Source organism: Nematolebias whitei, chromosome 5 (assembly GCF_014905685.2).
Source record: "Nematolebias whitei isolate Nwh7 chromosome 5, NemWhi1, whole genome shotgun sequence".
In the NCBI taxonomy this organism is placed as follows: Eukaryota; Metazoa; Chordata; class Actinopteri; order Cyprinodontiformes; family Rivulidae; genus Nematolebias; species Nematolebias whitei.
Genome location: NC_056502.1, coordinates 10603251 through 10622773, shown reverse-complemented (window position 1 = coordinate 10622773; position 19523 = coordinate 10603251). Strand labels below are relative to the sequence as shown.

Here is a 19523-nt window from a genome sequence, read left to right as displayed (position 1 = left end):
TAAAGGCATTTTAAACCCTTCCCACACTCATGCAATATTCTAAACAATGTTTCTAAACTCTAAACGCTCTAAAAGATCACAGAATGTCATGATCTCTGATCTCTGCCACCTCCCAGCGCTCTCGGCCACGCCCACTTGTCGGCTGCAGAGTGGAGCTCATGACACTGAGGAGGGAGCTTCTCCCTGCGCCTGTGGGTTGCACCCAGGTGCAGCAGGTACTCAATCATTTTAAATAATTTATTTTAAATAAAAATTCCATGTCGATCGTGCAGCTCATCCATCAATCAGCCAATTGTGTGTCATGTCCAGTCTTACTTTGAAAAACCGCGATAGAGAGAGTCCGCGAGAAATGAACCGCGAAGTAGCGAGGGACTACTATATTATAAAAACAAACTTGTTTCTTAATTTCAGTAGCCAACTGAGAGGATCTGTGAGTGTTTTGTGATTCTGGTGTCATCTGTCCTGTCCTCACTGTTTCTCCCTCATGTAATCAGCTCCTGCCTCTTCCACCTGTTGTCTTTCCCCAGGTGTTTGTGTTCATCCCCTCGTTAGTGTCTCTATACTGTATAGTCTGTGTTTCCTTGTAGTCCCCCTGTCCATGGATTGTCCTGTTAAGGCATCATGTTCTGTCTCCCTCTATGTGTTTGCTGCCTTTTGTTTTGTTTAATAAATATATTTCTTAATTACCTTCAAGTTCTCCGAGCATCTGTCTGCACTTGGGTTCAACGTACCACCAGATCATGACACCAACGGGTGCTTTTAGTAGTTTATTTAAGAGTAAGTTACAAATGGCTTTACACAATTGTATATTTACTTTAACAGAAATGTAAGACCTTCCCCAAAAATACAATAAAATAAAGATCCAGACTTTGATGTTTAAACTTAGATGTTTTTTTTTTTTTTTTTTTGTTCTCCACTGGATTTTTACAATGTCAGTATGAAAGATGAAAGTGATGGGACAGTGCTAACAATTTGGGTGAATATGGCTCTGCATCTTCAGAGGAAGAAGAAACAAAAGAGACGACGCAGCAGCCTGCGCCGCTATCTGCATCTGTCATCTCCAAATGAGATTTAATGGGGGAAAATAGCAGCGACTGGTTGAAAACACTATTTTCTGACAAAAGATAAAAGATATTCCTTTTTGAGCTTTAAAAACTACATTTCACTTTCCAAATGATCCGTGAACCATGTGCAGTTTGTTCCTTGTACTGCTTGTGCAATATCCTTTTATGCTTTCTTTTGGCCACCCGCTGCCAAGGTGGGCAAACAAAAGATAGTTTCATTTTATTGTTAGTGGATAATGTAGGAAGATGTCTTCCATACATGCAAATAAAGCAGACAAGCCTAAACTTTAGTTAAGGAAAAACATGAAGAGAACAAGAATTTAAATAAATTGAACATTTGAACCCTCATTTTTGAGTCTGTGTGTCCTCCTTAAATATGTTGTGCCCTTGGTGGGCGTAACATGGCTGTTTTTGTTTGGCAACATGTGGCAGAATAATGGCTGAGTTTAATGTGGTACCCATTGTCCTGGTGTGTTCCAGAGGGTCAAAGGTCCGAACGGCATCCGTGGCTTTTGAGGGTCGTCCTGCTCCGGCTTGGTTCACAGCGCGGACTCTGAACTGGTACACAGTTCCTTCCTTCAGGCCAAACACTGGGAAATGGCACGTTTTATGAATGCGAGCATTGCAGCGCACCCACTCATCCTGACCGAGGACACATCTGAGAAAAAAAGACAAATCAACACAGTCGAAACTTTCAGGCAAAGGTAAAAAAATAATAAAAACAAACAAAAACTGAAGTAGATAAACTGCAGTTTATGCCAAAAATACAGTGTGAATGCTGGATGACTTTGCATCTGCTGAAAAAGCTGAAACAGAGTTGTTAAAGCTAAAATAAACAGAACACCAGCTAAAAGGAGCAAAATACTAGCTAAAACTAAAAGAAGCAAAATGCTAGACAAGAAATGTTAAAAGCATCTAAACATGAGTTTAAAGTATCAAATACTCTATAACTGTTACATCCATCCATCCATTATCTTTACCCGCTTATTCCATTTTGGGTCAGGGGGGTCGCTGGTGCCCATGTCCAGCAATCACTGTGCGAGGGGCGGGGTACACCTTGGACGGGTCGCAAGTCCATCACAGGGACACATAGAGACAAACAACCATTCACTCTCCCACTCACACCTACGGACAATTAAGAGTTAGCAATTAGCCTAACATGCATGTTTTTGGTCTGTGGGAGGAAACCGGAGTACCCGGAAAAACCCACGCATGCACGGAGAGAACATGCAAACTCCACCTAGAAAGGCCCCTGGACCGGGGTTTGAACCAAGGACCTGCTCGCTGAGAGGCAGCAGCTCTACCAGTTGCGCCACCGTGCTGCCCTAACTGTTACATGTAAAAAATAAAAAGTCTGGCTAAAAGTAGCAAAAAGCTAAAAGTAAAATGGCAAAATGGCAGCTAAAATCTAAAAATAGCTAAAATACAGCTAAATATTAAAAGTAGCAAAAAATAGCTTAAAGGTAAAAATAGCAAACTAGTACTTTGCTTCTGTAGAAAGTTAGAAGTAGCAAAAGGTTAGATGAAAAGTAATAAAACGCTAGCTAAAATAGCAGAATGCTAATTAATCTAAAAGTAGCAAAAGGCTAATTAAAAGCTAAAATATCAGAACGATAACTAAAAGTACATTAAGCAGATGGCAATAGAACAAGTTGGCTAAAAGAACAATGTTTTTGAAATAATTAAGGTGTTTACGAGGAAAAAATGTGAATAAAATTAAATACTTTTTGTGTTTAAAAGACACAACAACCACAAGTCACAATACCATCTCCAGAATGAGCTGAAGGTTTTGATCTGGCATTAAAAAAAAAGGGGCTAAAATAGTAAAATGTGTTCTTAAGTATTTAGGCTGCAAAAAATGTATGGCAAAATTAAAAACAAGGAGAATAAAAACGTGAATGCTTGAATCAGTATTCCCTCAATAAGAATCCCGGAACATTATGTTCACATTCTGCACTAACCCTTTTTATTTTTATATAAAACTAACGGTAAAACATTTGCAACCCCGCAACAACACAGAGTCAGCGTAGTCGCTATCGAGGTCGATCACCGAGAGATCAGCTTGTGAAAATAATAAGAGACCAACCACAAGAATTCAGATTATACGGCACCGGCGTGGTAAACAAATACAGAAGTGCACAAGTTTTAAACCGTGAGGGGGGTTGCTAGGGAACTATTTCACATTTTCTTGTGCTCGTCTTTTACCCGCTGACGTTCAGTTGTGTCTTCAGCATTGACTATTTAACATCGAGTGACCAAATATGGACAAAAAGTTGCACTTGACTTGATAACCTGACAGACATATGTTCTCCACACACATGTTGAACAGGACAATCCTGATTGATTAGTGGGGGTGATGAGGGCAGCATGGACTCTGCAGGGACTCTTTGACTCCGCTGTTAATGCAGCGCTCAGGTCTAATAATTAGGATGTAGACCATCCATCTCATTTGAACTTTGCCAAATGGATCTTGCAGTTTCCAATACGATCCAATTATCTCACCAGCAGCACGCGGAGGAAGATAAAGGTTCAGCTGTGTTGTCTTACCGTCAGCCTGTTGATGCCCGACGCTGAAAATTACATAAAAATGGGTTTAAAATAGGATTTTAATGAAGACCAAATCAATGAGAGTTTGCTTTTAAAGTATAAACACAGTTATCTGAGCAAACACTCACTCGTCTCGTTCAGTAATCAATTAAAACCTGATTTAAAAAACAAATAGATCAAAAACCTGATTAGAAAATTCTGCTCAAGAAAAAAATACATCAAACTTTTGATAAAAGCAGATTAATCAAGTGATAAAATAAACTGTAATGAACTCACTAGATTTGTTTGATTAAAATCACACTTTGATCAATAATCATTTCAAAATCAAACAACTTCCATTAAAACATTTAATTAAGCCAGTTTTTTTTTCCTTTTAATAAAGAGAAACACAAACTCTCCTGACTGGTTTTCTTTGACTAAAGTAAACGTCTTTGGATTTTTGAAATGTTGACATTTTTATGTTGTTTTGAGACTTTATGAAACATAAAAAAACAGATAATTGATTTGTAATCAAGATAACAATTGGCTGATTAGGACATTGAAAAAGACATTAATGATTATACAAGACAAGTTTTCTGGTAAAAAAAAAAAAGATGCATGTTTGATTAATACTCTCGTCTAGTTCAGAACTTAAATACATTTGCAAAATAGCTGAAAAAAGTCTTAGTAGAGTGAATACAGTTTTACATTTATTACTTTTTAAAGATTGTGTAATTCAAATATTTTGTAAGGCCATTTACTTTACTCTCTTTGAGAAATTGCACAACTTGATAAAGGTGTTAGATTAAATTCATAAGCATTTTCCAGGAAGGCCCACATCTGCCTGTATGAGGTTTCGTTCTTGGTCGTAGATGTCAAGATGAAAATTAAACCACAATGTAAAAACAATCCTATGGAAGTTCAGCTCTTCAGCTTCCTGCAGTCACAAAATGGGGCCACCAAGCCACATCTGTAAGCCATCTCCTTGATGAGCTGCAGGAGTACAAAAGGCTGCAGAAGACCTCCCTTCGCCACTGGAGCATTACATGCCTCACGGTAGTGTTTCTGGCCACTTTGCATTATCTTGTGATAGATAAACCTACCTTGTGCTCTTACACGTTTCAGCATTAACTTCTGCTGCCTCCCTGTTCCTGGACTCCCACTGAATAACCTAGAGCTTCTTTGCGTACTCCTCAGCTGTCTCCTCGCCTTCCAACTACTTGCCTACCTCAACCTGAAACCCCTCGGACATCTTCCTTCACTTAGAGCGGCTTGGGATGTTATCAGCCCATTAAATGGTCATTATTAGTTGTTATTATCCCCATATGTAGCGGTCAAACTGTCCCACCTACCTCCTAGTAGGTTTTAAGGTACCGTTATTATCGTTATTATTGCTGATAATAGGCAGCGTCGCACAGGGGTAAACCACGAAGTGTATTTTTTTGTTTTATTCCTGCTTATGTAACCCTTTTCCTAAACGTAAGCTTACACCTGACCCAGAGAACCAACCCTAAACTTAACCCACTTACCCTTGTGCCTAAACCTAACCAAGACTGTAAACCTAACTGCCAGACCCTTACTTTAAACCTAACCACGTGAAGTTTTTATGAGCACTAACAAAGCTAAAAACAGAGCCCATTATCATCGCTAACAACGTACCTTTAAACCCACTAGGAGGTACAGGAGGGGCAGTCTGACCACTACATATGGAGATGATAACAACTAATAACGGCCATTTAATGGCTGATAACCTCCGAAGCGGGTGTCACTTACTGGAACCAGTGAATCCCCAGCTCCTTCGACAATCCACAACTCCACCGATAAGCAAGAAAAGCATCATTACTCACCATACCTCAAGTTATGCATACTGAACTTTCTCCTTACTCCCCAGGGTTCCATCCCTTCTCAGTGTACATTGTTGAACACCACACCATAAATAAACACTGTTAACTTTTACCTGGTCTTGAAGTCTGTTCAATTTAGTCCAAATTTTCTGGGTATTCCATTAAAACCTTACAAATCCTTATGCCTGCAAGACAGCATTTTTGTCCTGACACAAATCCAAGGAAGACATGAGACAATTTCTAGGGTTGTCAAACTCCAATGCCTCCTTTGTCATAAAACAAGATCAGTTTATAATTACTTCTAACTCTTAAACTCACCTGATTCACATCTTTTGCCGAACTGAATACAAGACGACTTGATGACCCCTTAACAAGTTATGATCACTAAAAGGAAGGACTTCTTTTATGTAGACGAGGGAACCTTAGGGAAGAGCAATCTTCAGCAGCACTCCAACAAATAGACCATTATGGCTGCTGAGGCTGCACAGAAGCCATCCCTCACTAAAACACAAACAACAGCCTGCTGGGAGTTCACCAGCGTTTCTGATGTCCCCTGTGGCGATGTTTTCTGCGACAGTAGCTGCAAGGCCACACAAGATAGAGGGCAAGCAAGATGAGGAAATAATCGAGCAACCACAAGTGAAAAGTTTTTTTTTTGAGAATGTTCAGGATTTCAGAAAGGGAGAAGGTTTACATCAGTGATTCTTGAAACTTGGATCACACTGTCGGTCAAAGACCCATAAATGATGTTGAAATGAGCTTTAGATATTAAATGAAATGTACAACATTGTTATACTTGAATAAAAAGATTGTTGAGGCGGTTTCTGCGTTGTGGGGAGTTGGTGTCCATCTCCAGCAGTCAGTGTGAGAGGCGAGGGACACCCTGGACAGACTGCAAGTCCATAACAGGGTCAAACAGAGACAAGCAATCATTCACTCTCTCACTCACACCCAGGGACAACCAGAGAAAACCCACGCATACATGGAAAGAACATATATATATATTGGAAATGTCTGAATAAACAGTACAGACTAACAGGAAAAACAAAATTAAATTGTCTTAAAACAATACATCAGTTTTGGACTTTGTAATGAGGCAGCTAAGAGTCGTAGAAAACTCACATTTTCCGTAAATGCCAAGTGCTGAATGACTGCTGAAATCTAATTAGGAACCTGAAATTGAGATTTTACAGCTAAAAGCTAAAAGCAAAATGCTATCTAAAAGCTAAAAGTGACAAATCATTAGTAGAAATCTAAAAGTGGAAAAAAGAACGAAACCAGAGCAAGTGCTGTATGCAGCAACAGATCTCTAAGAGAATGTTTTTGAAGGAACTGACGAGTCGATGTGTTTCTAATGGAAAAATAATTGTAGATAAAAGTGAAGACTTAGAAAAGTAGAAAAGGTTTTAGCATCTATCTCCTGAATGAGCTGAACTTCTTGATAACAAAGCATGCAGAAGTAGTTCAAAGCAAAAAAACTAGTGAAAAAACAAACAAACAGGAAAACAACAGTATGAATGCTGACTCAACATTTTACAATAACGTTGTAATTGCTTATCAAATCTGAGTGAGTCACGCTGATTTTCACCTTTCTACATAATAACCCTCCACAGGTGAAGCTCCGTCTGCACTGGGCGGCTGCCAGGTGAGGAAGACGTAGTCCTTGTTGACATCAGACACCTCCACTGCCAGAGGAGACGCAGGACCTCCGGTCACTGCTGCTGATGCATCTATGAAAAGACAGAATCAACTGAGCGAGACACAGAGACAACTGAAGGACGAGAACGAAACTTCAAACCAGCTTAGAAACATCATGAAAGAGCATGTTACAGATCCCCACCTGCACAAATCAATGTATGCTACATGGACACAACCAGAGGGTTCTGAGACACAGAGAAGTATCAAAAACAACTAAATTAGTCAGAAGGACTTAAAGGAAAGAATGCGACAAAGATTATTAAACTTACTTCTGAGAATTTAAATTGTCTTCTTTTTGTTCTGAACCTCAACATCTTCATTTCTACCACTTCCAGTTCTTTCTCCTGTCTTTTTTATCAATACCACTGTCTCCAGACCATATAACATCCTGCCTGGACTCTCTTCTTCACATCTTTACCACACTCCATTTTTCTGGACAGTGGATTGTCCTGCACCTTTGTGACCTCTGCTCCTTGTAACCTCACTGTTTCACCAGCCTCCCTCTCATCCACACACATGTACTCTGTCTTACTACAGTTGACTTTCATTCCTCCTTCAAGTTCATACCTCCACCTCTCCAAGTTCTCTTCCACCTGTTTCCTGTTCTCACCACAGACCACAATGCCATCTGTAAACATCATGGTCCACGGGGATTCCTGCCTGACCTCATTTGTTAGTTGGTCCATCACCAGAGCAATCAAGAAAGGGCTCAGATCTGATCCTTGATGCATCCCACCTCCACCTTGAAGCTGTCACTCCTACAGCACATTTCACCTCTGTCCTGCTGTCCTCATACATGTCCTGTATCAGTCTAACATACTTCTCCAGATTTCCTCATGCAATACTACACCTCCTCCCTCGGCACCCTGTCACATGCTTTTTCTAAATCCACAATGACACAATGAAGTTCTTTCTGAACCTCTCTGTACTTCTCCATTAGCATCCTCAAAGCAAAGATGGCATATTATGAGACTAACCTGTATAAATAAAGGTTGAATGAATGAATAGTGCTCTTTCTCTGCATGAAGCCATACTGCTGCTCACATTAGGGAGTCAGGGAATCAGCTGCAGGCACTAATTAGTTAATCTGGGAACTTTCCCTGCATGTGTGCGTTTTCCCTTTTATCACCTGTTATGGTTGTATTTCTAACAGACATAATGAGGGAGGAATCTCTGAGATGCTGGTCTTGTTTTTAGAAGAGGAAAACAGTTGAACCTGATGACATACCAGTCGAGGCATGGACATGTCTAGAAGAGATGGCAGTGAGGTTTTTGACAAGATTATTCACTGGCATTTTTGAGAGTGGGAAAATGCCTGAGAAATGGAGAGAACAAGGATGATGTAGAGCTGTAGCAACTACAAGTTTATGAGCCACACATTGACGATCTGGGAGAGAGTTGTGGAAGCTATAGACGAGAGGTGACAATTTGTGAGCTAGAAAGCCAAGAGTTTGAAGAAGCATTGCAAGGAGACTGATTTGCGTGACGCAAATGTGAGTATTTGGACTTGTTTTGTGTGCACGCAAAGCTCATGAATGATTCAGTGCATATTATGCTGTTTCTGTGGCATGAACACTTGAAACACAGAGAAACATACTGTATATTTGCCAACACTCCTCGCAAAGCTGCTCAAACTGAAGACGCTTCACGAGTTAAATGTGTACTTTTCTCTGGTACATAGACATGCTGCTAACAGTGCATGAGAGGACACAGCACTTGATGAAGAATGTATGGTTTTCACAGAATAAAGTTAACAGCCCCCCCTCCTCCCCCTCCACTACCATCAACTGCAGAACTGGCTGATTGATGGTTCAATTTCAGTCTATGAATCATTGGAGTTTGCAGAGAGGAATAGAAAGCAGAACCAGAATTTGGCAAATACAAACAGTGTTTGAGAGGGGAGAAATTCTGCCCCTATTTGTCTCAAAACTTTTCTGCCATGAAAGTTTTCAGGGGAACTCCAAAGCATTTGCTTTTCATTCATTCAACCTTTATTTAGACTGGTAAATCCCATTGAGCCTCGAGGACTCATTTACAAGAGAGACCTGATTTGTCAGTTCTACAAAGACCAAACTCAACGTGTCAATGAAAGCACATCGTTTAAAAAACAACAAAAATAACGGGTTCTGTCCAGGTAAACGAGTTCCTGTTAGTTGTCTGGTTCTTACAGGAACAAGGCCTTGAAAAGCAGTTTCACATCATCCTGCAAACCCATTGGTTTGTGGATTTTGGACAATGTGATATTTCCTGGTTTCTAAAAATGAGCTTTCACTGAGTCTTTGTGATGCAGAGGGGCAGCTGCAGGAACCTTCAGACAGAGACAGGTGAAGCAGTCAGTATTAAAAAAAATTAGATGACAAACATGAATTGTGCCAGAGGGATTTTTTTTTGGCAAGATAACGTTTTTACGTGTCCCACAATTATTCATTTGACTCTAATTACTTGCACGTTAGTTTCCATGGCAGTTTTATTATCAACGGCCTTTCTCCTTTTGGTGGCGGGCAATAGTAGTTTTGTTTGTGTCTGTTTGTATGTGTGCATATCTGTTATAGTAATAAATCATGAACCACTGCACAGATTTTAATGAAACTTGCAAACTATACCATATTTTTCTAACTATAAGGTGCACTTAAAATCTTTTAATTTTCTCAAAAATCAACAGTGAGCCTCATAATCAGGTGCACCTTGTGTATTAATTCTGGTTGTGGTTACTGACCTCAAACTGATTTTATGTGGTTATTGTGAATGGGTTGAATAATGTTTGACTTATCTGACTGTTATGTTTTGCTTAATGCGCCTTATGTATGAAAACAGACCTGTTATTTGATATTGCGCCTTATAATCCGGTGCACCTCATAGTCCAAAAAATACGGTAATTAAGTCATCAGGTGCACATATACAACTGATTAACCTTTGGAGTCAACTCAATTCAAGATGGCGCCTTAGCCAATAACGCAGCTAATACTGAGCTAAAATTTAGTGTGGTAGTAACAGAGACTGATCACCAACACATATTCTGAGAGCTAAAATAGTGTGAAAGATCTTTTTTTTAATTTTTATTTATCCACTAACCAGTTGCAATCAATGTTGCAAAAACTCTTCTTAACCATTTAAACTACACTACAAGGTTTGGTCAAAATGAACATAGTTTGGTGGGCGATATGCATTTCTTAAAGGAATTCTAGGCCTTTAATCTAACAAATTTGCACCAAAGTGCAGCACTAAAAAAGTTATCAGAACCAACTCACCATCTTAATGCACAGATTAAACTGTGATAATCAAAGACCAGAATTATCAGACCTGTTGATCTGTGGATTTTAGTGACACTGAAGAACATATATGTATTCTCACCATAGATGTAAACAAAAGCCCCGTGTTCTTTGATTCCATCCCTGGTCCTCAGCCTGGCGCTGTACACACCTTCATGCTCCTTGTGTGCAGCCATTAAAGTGATGGTGGACTTGTTGTCAGTCGTTTTAATGTCCACATTGCTGGACTGATGCAGCTGTGTACCTGGACAATGACAGCAAATAAACAGACGGCGTTACAGCGTGTTTTTAAAAACTCAGAAATGGGTTTTCAGCACAGGAATTACCATCTCTGAACCAGCTGACTTCTTGCTGGAAGGGAAGCAGAGCTGATGTGAAGGTGCACAGCAGGGTGACGCTGTTGCCCTCCTTTACCCAGGTCGGGGGGAAGGAGATGCCAAACTTGGCTTCCTCTTGCAGCTGCGAGGCTGAAAGAAGCAGGAAGAGGATCAGGTTACGTGGTGTGCTGTTGTCATGAGAACAGTTTGGAATTAAACAAAAAAAATTGACGTTGAATGAAAAATCATTTAGGTACAGAGGTAAGAGATGAGACATTTAAGGCCAATAAACATTTACTGAAAGCTAATTGTCGCAAAATGCTAAGTAAAAGTAGAAAAACGCTCGCTCAAAACATAAAGTAGCAAAAAGGCAACAAAAGGAGCAAAGCATTGGCTAAAAGGAACACAATGAAGAGCTAAAAGTAGTAAAAGGCAATTCAATTCAGTTTATTTATATTGCGCCAAGTCACAACAGAAGTCGTCTCAGGGCACTGAACAGAAAGAGCTAAATGTATCAAAAGGGTAGCCAAAAGTGACAAAATGCTAGAGGTAGTAAAAGGCCAGCTTAAAGCTAAACAAAGCAGAATGGTAGCTAAAAACAGCAACATGTGAGAAAGAAGGCTAAAAGTAGTAAACCACTAGCCATAAGGTAAAAAATAACAACATAACGCTAACTCAAACTAGCAAAATGCTAAGAATATGTAGCAAAAGGCTAGCTAAAAGCTTTTTTTTCTTTTGTTTTCTTCTTTCGGCTGCTCCCTTCTTCAGGGGTCACCACAGTGAACTAAGATGCACAAAGACTTGGCAATTATTTTTACGCAGGATGACCTTCTTGATACAACTACAGACGACCAGCCATGTGGAGCAGAGAGCTGCCATCTAGGGGTGCCCAGGGGAGCAGATAGTGGGGGTTAAGAGCCTTGCTCAAGGGCCAAGAGTGGGGCAAATGAGGGGGGAGACAGGCATGGACGCTTCACCAATCCCACCCACATTTTGATGTTGTCTGTACCGGGACTTGCACCAGCGATTTTCCGATCGCAGGCCCACCTTCTCTAACCTCTGCACCACCACTCCCTAGCTAAAAGCTAAAATTAGCTAAATATTATCAAAAAGGTCTCAATGAACATAAGAAAGAAATCAAGAAAATATAGAAAATTTAAAAAAGCAAAGTGTTTTATAGATTTAATATGATCTCAATGTATTCTAATAAGGACGTTTAAGAGTTTCTTTAAAAGGTTGAACGGTGAAAATAAAACTAGAAGGCTCTACCACCTTCAGCAGAGTGACAGCCACGACAGTAGAAGACTCATGCACACTGACACGACCCAAACGACAAGAAGAAGCATCCAGTGAGGAAACCGCCGAGGACAGAAGAAAAGTTAAAGCTCTGACACTTTTTTGAAAGTGGACCATACTGATCAGCCATTATTCATTCTCTGACTTAAAGCACTGCTGCAATAAAACCTGAAAGTGGGGGCTGTGTGAGCTATAAGCTCCTGTCAAAGCTTGTTGTCAGAGGTGAATCTGGCAGAAAGAGACAGCGACATGTTTCCTATAATGATCCTGTTCTGCTTAGCGGTCCAGGTTAACACAGCAGAGTGTGCAGCCTTTTTAAAGCTCACTTCTTGGATCTTTGCCTAGCAGCATTCACACCCTGTGCTTCCCTCAGAGCAAGGATGATGAAGATAAATTTGCCACAGTTGTGCTTTTGTTTGTTGACTGATTTGTTTTGGGGGGTGGAATCTTCCTCTCATGAGATAATCAAGTGTCAGTTACATAGAAATGACAGCATGCATTTCTTCAGCACATTTTCACAGCAAGCATTCCCTGATGCTATTACAAGCCGATAAAGCTTCATTCATGATGATTGCCACTTAATTTCTTAGTTTGGGAGAAGTATATTATTGTGTCTAGATAGTGCTTCTGAGAAAAAAAATGATGCATTCACCAAAATATGATGTGATTTATGTGTCTTTTGCCAATTAGTTGTAAATAGTTTAACTTCATTTTTGCACGTTTGTCAGGATTTGTCGTAATAAATTAACTTTATCTTGAAGAATAACATAAATTACTGTCCTTTAAAAAACAAATTTACAACCCGTGCATAATTCATAACATAATGAGGAAAAAAAAGAAAGCATATGTCAAAACAACCAAATTATGATTTATATAAAGTTTTAGCAGAGCTACACGTCCAAGCTAAATCATGATGAATCACTGCAGGAAAAACAGCAACAAATTGATTGTATATAAAGAAGAACAATGAGTGACATCACATGTCAAGCTTTGATAGCTAAGCAAAACTAAACGAGATACTAATTGTCTCTACATTCTGATGTCTGCAAAGGTCATTTCTGTCAACTTGATTTGAAATCAGATGTCTTGTAAAACGGAAACGAAACGCAATCCTAACCTTAATGCTTCTTTCATGCACTTAAAAACCAAGTCAACAACTCTGTCTGTTAGCAAAATATCTCATGAACAAAGGGACAGATGTTAGTGAAACATATGGAAATCAATCAATGGAAGTACACCTACAGCTGATTAACTTTTGGAGTCAATTTAACTCAATATGGCCGCCACAGCCAGCTAATAGAAGACACAAACATGAGTCAAACTCAGACGTTTTTTTATTTTTATAAATATTGAGCTACATTTGAATGTGAAAGTAGCTGAAACCAATTCACACCATGCAATCCAATCTCTACACATTTCATAGCATCCCTGCTTAAAACATTTGCATTAAAAAATGTGAATAACTCTACAGATGAGATAAAGTTTGACGTGGTAGTAGCTGAGAGTCCTTATCATATATATTCCGGTGTATTGCATGAGCTGCTTCAAGGTTTGACCAAACGTCTGTTATTTCTCAACTTGAGAAGACTTTAGCTTAAAATTCAGGTTTTAAAGGTAACAGGTGATGAGCATCCTTTCAATGAATGTTAGACCTTTATTTTTTATTTTTATGATTTGGATTTTAAAAATCCAATTGGAAGCAACTTGCTGTTTTCATGGTAAAGTTACAAAGTATAAACATTGATCTGTCAAGATCGTTTTCTTTTGGTGTCTTCATCCATCCAACATCAAAAAATTCCTCTCACACAAACAAGTGACAAAAGTTTTCTTTTTCTTGGAGGAAAACCACGCTATCGTTTGGCTTCGTGGACAAATATCCTGATACAGAACGTACTCTACATGCAAATTTCGGCTACAAAGGTGCTGCTCCCCACACACGGTTGAGGCTATATAGGCCAGACAGTGTCACACAACCACTGCTTGGAGCAAAATGTGATAAATCTCCTGCCATCCCTGAAATGAAATATACATGACTGTCATTTCTGCTCAAATGGAAGCAAATCATTTTATCCCCACGGCAACCGCCGCACATCTAATTAACACTGTTACCTCCACACAGACACCCTCAGAGCAACATAAATCCCAAGATAAACAAACACCACCAATGCACCGCTCCCTTCCATTCCACCCGTATCTTTCTTGAGAAGGTCTTTGCCCAGCAGTGCTGAGTGTTGTGCCTCAGTCTTCAAAGCCATCCCTCCTGCCCTCAGTGGAAGGGGAGACTTCAAAGAGCAGCAGAGAAAATGAGAGACGACACTTGTTATTAGTCCCTGGGTTGAAACTTACCGGCGGTCTGCAAGCGCTCTGAACCAGCCGCGGCTCCTCGATATGCTGAATGGTAGAGTGGCAGATTGATCAAACACAGGCAGGGTCAGAGATGGAGACAGAAGCAGAGGATGGTAAAGAAACTGCTAAAGTGGCAGAGAGACAGCAGACCAGTCAAACTTGGCAGTGATACAAATGAAAGGCCACGTCTAATGTTCTAAACATGTGAAGAAACCCTACTTACAAAATAAAAGGCACACTTAAGTGATTCACGTGTCCAGATGAGGTAAAATGTTTTGGGCATTAAACTGCCCTGCAGGACTGTCAGGACTTTGGGACGTTGGGGGTCGGGGGTGTACTAGAGGGGTCTAAAAACTTGCTAAATATGTGTGGGTGGCTGTGGCTGAGTGGTTAGAGTAGTCGTCCTCCATCACAAGAGTTGGGGGTTTGATTCCAACAGCAGTCGCATGCCAAAGTGTCCCTGGGCAAGACGTGAAACCCTCATTGTCCCAGATGTGTGTTCCATCAGTGTATGAATGTGATAAAGCTCTGATTATTCTCTGTAAAGATAAAGTAAAGTGCTTTATGAATGGGCGAATGAGGGCACAAATTGTGTTGTAAAGCACGTTGAGTATCTTGATAAGATAGAAAGGCACTATATAAGTGCTACATAGTTCCAAACTAAATATTTAATTTGCAAGGTAAATATTTAGTTTACTAACTAAATATTTAATTTGCAAGTTAAATGGTTAGTTAGTGAACTAAATATTTAGGTGTAAATTATATACTTAATTTCCAAACTAAATATTTAATTTCTATGGCAAACATTTAATTTGCTAACTAAATATTTAACTTGCAAGCTAAACATTTAGCTTGCAATTCAAATATTTAGGTGAGAGTTAAATATTTAGTTAGCAAATTAAATAATTATTTTGAAAATTTTATGTTTAGCCTAAAATTAAATATTTAGCTTGGAAATTAAGTATTTAATTTGCATCTAAATTTTTATTTCACTAACTAAATATTTAACTTACAAGTTAAATATTTAGTTAGTGACCTACCTTATTTAGGTATACATTAAATATTTAATTTATAAACTAAATATTTATGTTCTTAGCTAAACATTTAATTTCTAAGCTAAACATTTAATTCCTAAACTAAATATTTAATTTGCTAACTGAATATCTAGTTAGCAAATTAAATATTTATTGTGGAAATTAAATGTTTAGCTTAGAAATTAAATATTTTGCTTGGAAATTAAATATTGAATTTACACCTAAATATTTAGTTTACTAACTAAATATTTAACTTGCAAGTTTTTAGTTGATAAATTAAATATTTAACTTGTAAACTAAATATTTAGTTTGGAACTATGACATTTGTAAACGTATGAATAACATGGTGAAAATGTGACTGAAATAAAACATTTTTTTCCTTATTAAAGGCTAAATAAACCAAAATATTGCTGTTAATTTTTGACTGTGTAACTTTACAAATGGCACCCCATATCCATTTACTATTTAAACAGAGCAAACAAATGGCTAAATTTAAATTCAGCAGAAGCTAATTTTGCTAAAGGTTTTCAAAGTAAGCAAAACCCTAATACGCTAAACAAAAAGTTAGTTCCACTAACTGAGCCCAGCACTGCTTGGAGCTATCTCCAACACATAAATTAAATCATAATTTAAAAATGGCCGCCACGTGGTAGGCAGGCCTTCGTCAACGTTTCTTCAAGATCTTTCTAGTTTAACTCGTCGTTGTGACTCAAAAGGAACCACAACAAACCCCTGAGCTCATAACTAAACAGGAAGAAGAAAAAAGTAAAATTTTAAAAAGTGATGAGGCGACGTCGAAACTAATGTGGCTAAAGCTACTCAGGTAGAGTCCAAACGACGCTCCAGATTTGTCCATCTAGGTCCAAAAATTCGGACTCGGGTGTAACATTTCTGTCAATTTATGGTCTTCTTTTCATGGTGTTGAACTCTGATGTTTCACAATGAGCTGCTGGAGTGTGAATCAGTTTCTCACAGAGGTGGGTTAATTATTTTACAGCTAATGTTTTCACTGCAGCTGATCTTGCTCTGATTTATGACAGCAGAGATGGAGTCTATCATCTTGTTGATGTGTTGATCTGGTTTTTAAACAGTTTTTCTCGCTTTTTATTCACAGAATTGAGTAGTTTAATCATAGTTTTGTACTTTTTTGCACTAATAATTCTCTGCTTGGTCTTTGCAGCTTTGACTAAAATGAACAGAAATGAATATTTATACTTATAATCACTATGCAAAGGGCTTGTTTCCTGTACGCAATTCATTGCAGTTCATGTAACAGGGTTGTACTTATATTGAAAGGAGAAAATAAATAAATAAATCAGTTGTAGTTTTAGCCTGTTAACAAATTCATTAATACAAGTCTTTCTCTGAAATCCACCAGAAAATGAAACATTTGTAACACGTTTGAGGCACATTGCCTCAAAGGGGTAGAACAGAAAATGTAGTTTTGAAAACATAATTTTATGCTACAAGAAATCAAAAAGACGCATTCTGCAACAATATGGCAAGTTATTCTGACATCGCTGGGAATTATATGTGTAGATTATGATCCATTTTTTGATATGATTAAAAGTTGTTCATAAAAATCTGACAATTTTAAGATGCAAAATGTGCTATTTGAATGTAGGATACATAATTGTTTTCAGACTAAATGATTACATAGAAAAATGATTAAAATGATCCTATAGGTGTATGCAAGTTTATTTTTCCTCTCACAGTACGCTTGGTTAATTTCTGTAAGAAAAACGTGAAAAAAAGGCCAATAAATGTAAAGTTATTAATAATTTAATTATGCATTGAACCATAGCATTTATACAAAAACAAATAAGTTCATTTTTATTTGAATTTCTAGTCAGATTTTATGGCTCCGGATGAATTTTTATTTAATAGGAAAATAAATAAAAATAAACGATTCGTTAGATTGTAAAGGTTGTAGACCTGTGTTTTGGTCGTTGTTGTTTCACCTTGTTTTATGTGAGTAACTGTTCTGCTGCTTAAAATAAAGGTCAGTCTGAATGATATATGACTAATAACAGATTTATGCACAATGTATTTTCAGTCTCTAACGCTCCCTAGCCTTTTCTGTTTAAATCACATGTGCACTAAGAGCTTGATCAGGTGTCATCCGTCTGTTTACAGCTTCATCATTATCAATATATGCATCGCTTCCATTGTTGTCCTGGGATGCTGTTAAATATAAAGTACCAGACATGGACCTACATCTTGAAGTTGAAAGATTTTGACAATAGATAGTTTACAGCCACTAGGAGGCAGTGTCATCAATGATAGCGCCTGAAGACCTGCAGTTATTTCAGTGGACTGTCATTGATCTTAAGTTTTCATTCATTCATTTATTTATTAGAAGAATATCATAGTTGTATATTAGTCAAATGGTGTAATATTTTGCTTGATTTTTCCTTGATATTGCAAAACCATCATGCCGTGTTTCAGTAAGGAGCCGTGGTCTTTCTAAGAACTGATCTTTGATTTCATGGGTTTTTGAACGATGAAACCACTCACAGTTTACCACTAATGTTCCAAAGGTCGTAGCTTCACCCCGGGGACTCTTGGCGATGACTTTATACTCACCAGCATCATCAAGACAGCACCTTAAAGGGGGATAAATAATGGCATTTATTGTTGTAATTAATGTTATTTTGTGAAGCTAAAATGACTGAAGCCAAAAGAAAAAAAAAAGCCATTGGTAAATCATAAGACAGGGTTTTTAAAACGGGCTTCATCTCACATTCTGAATCACTTTTAATCTTTTTTTTTTTTCTGTAGAAAGATCCTCCACCTTAAGTTGGCTTTTAACCCAATGATTAATGTTCCAATCTCAAGTGAGTTGAAGCCGTAATTTCGTTAAAGTCAGCAGGCGTTTCTGCTCAGAGTTTTCTGAACAAAAACGTTCAGCTTTTATTAGGTCTTTAACTTGATGCCTTACCTTCTGATCTCCAACGAGCTGAGACCAAAACTTTGTTGAAGGCTGTAGTTCCACGGTTGGGATGACATTATCAGTGGTTCACCATCCTTACACCTGAGAAAAGAAAAGAGTAAATGTGTTTTTATTAAGAATAATAATTACCTGGTATATACATTTATTAGAAAACAAATGAACAAGAACGCTGTGTCCTTTTTTACAGAATGCTTCTTCGTAACTTTCTAAATCAAGGACTAGTTTGTGTGATCCTCCAAGCCAGAAGGGGTTTTTGATCTTCTATTCTGTCTTGTGTTGTTGGGCGCCGACCTTTGCAGCTCATTGGACTTGATGGGTCCCAGATGGATTGGTCAAACTTTTTAAGCCACAGGTTATCTGGCTTTCAGTGCGCATGAATACTGAGCATAGCCAACCCTTTCATCATCTAGTCTCAACAGCAGCTCGAGTGTCAGGGTCAAGAGTTTGGCACACTGCCTGAATTTACACAGGTAATTCATGTTAATAAAGACCATAATATTCAGCTCAAGGAACACAGAGCTCAGAAGCTAACTGTCATGACATTTTCTGGGAACATGCCATGGACTTTAATGTAATTATTTTCTTGTACTCTCACCAATAAACACTTTAATTGAAAAAAATAATATATAAATAATCATTGAACGACTAATCAGTTAATTGAGCTATATGGGTAAAATTCAATGTATTTTCTTCTCATTGCAACAAACCACATTAAATTCATGCAAGTCCTAATCATGGACTGCATTAAGGACAGATGTTCGTACCATGTTAGTGTGGGGGTTGGGCAGCCGTGCACAGTGCACGAGAGTTTCACCGTCATCCCCTCCCAGACTGTGTGAGCCCTCAGAGGGATTGCAAAGTCTGGAGCTCTCTGGCTCAGTTTCTCCAAGAACTGTATGTGGGCAGACTTCTTCTCTTCTGCCTAAAGCACAGATCAATAAAATTCATTTTTTTTAGGTAAAACATGACGATAAACCAGCTGCTCGTTGGGTTATTAGAACAATAAACAACAACACAAGAGAAAATAATAAATCAGAAAACTGTACTGATGTTCACCAAAGCTGTTCATTAGAGAGATGACTTTGTAAAGTGGAAGCTACTCATCACAAACTGTTTAAGACAATATATATATATATATATATATATATATATATATATATATATATATATATATAT

General features: G+C 38.2%; 1 protein-coding gene across 1 annotated transcript in view; it reads right to left on the bottom strand.

Annotated features, from left to right (window-relative positions):
* Positions 1–19523, bottom strand: part of myom3 (myomesin 3) — an 88700-nt gene that overhangs the window by 47100 nt on the left and 22077 nt on the right. The window contains exons 5-12 of the mRNA XM_037676814.1: positions 19112–19269; positions 18336–18428; positions 17912–18000; positions 14361–14405; positions 10728–10868; positions 10484–10645; positions 7023–7164; positions 1523–1722 (exon numbers count right to left, since the gene is read on the bottom strand). Of these exons, the coding sequence (XP_037532742.1) occupies positions 1523–1722; positions 7023–7164; positions 10484–10645; positions 10728–10868; positions 14361–14405; positions 17912–18000; positions 18336–18428; positions 19112–19269 (1030 nt within the window). The remainder of the gene's footprint in view (positions 1–1522; positions 1723–7022; positions 7165–10483; positions 10646–10727; positions 10869–14360; positions 14406–17911; positions 18001–18335; positions 18429–19111; positions 19270–19523) is intronic.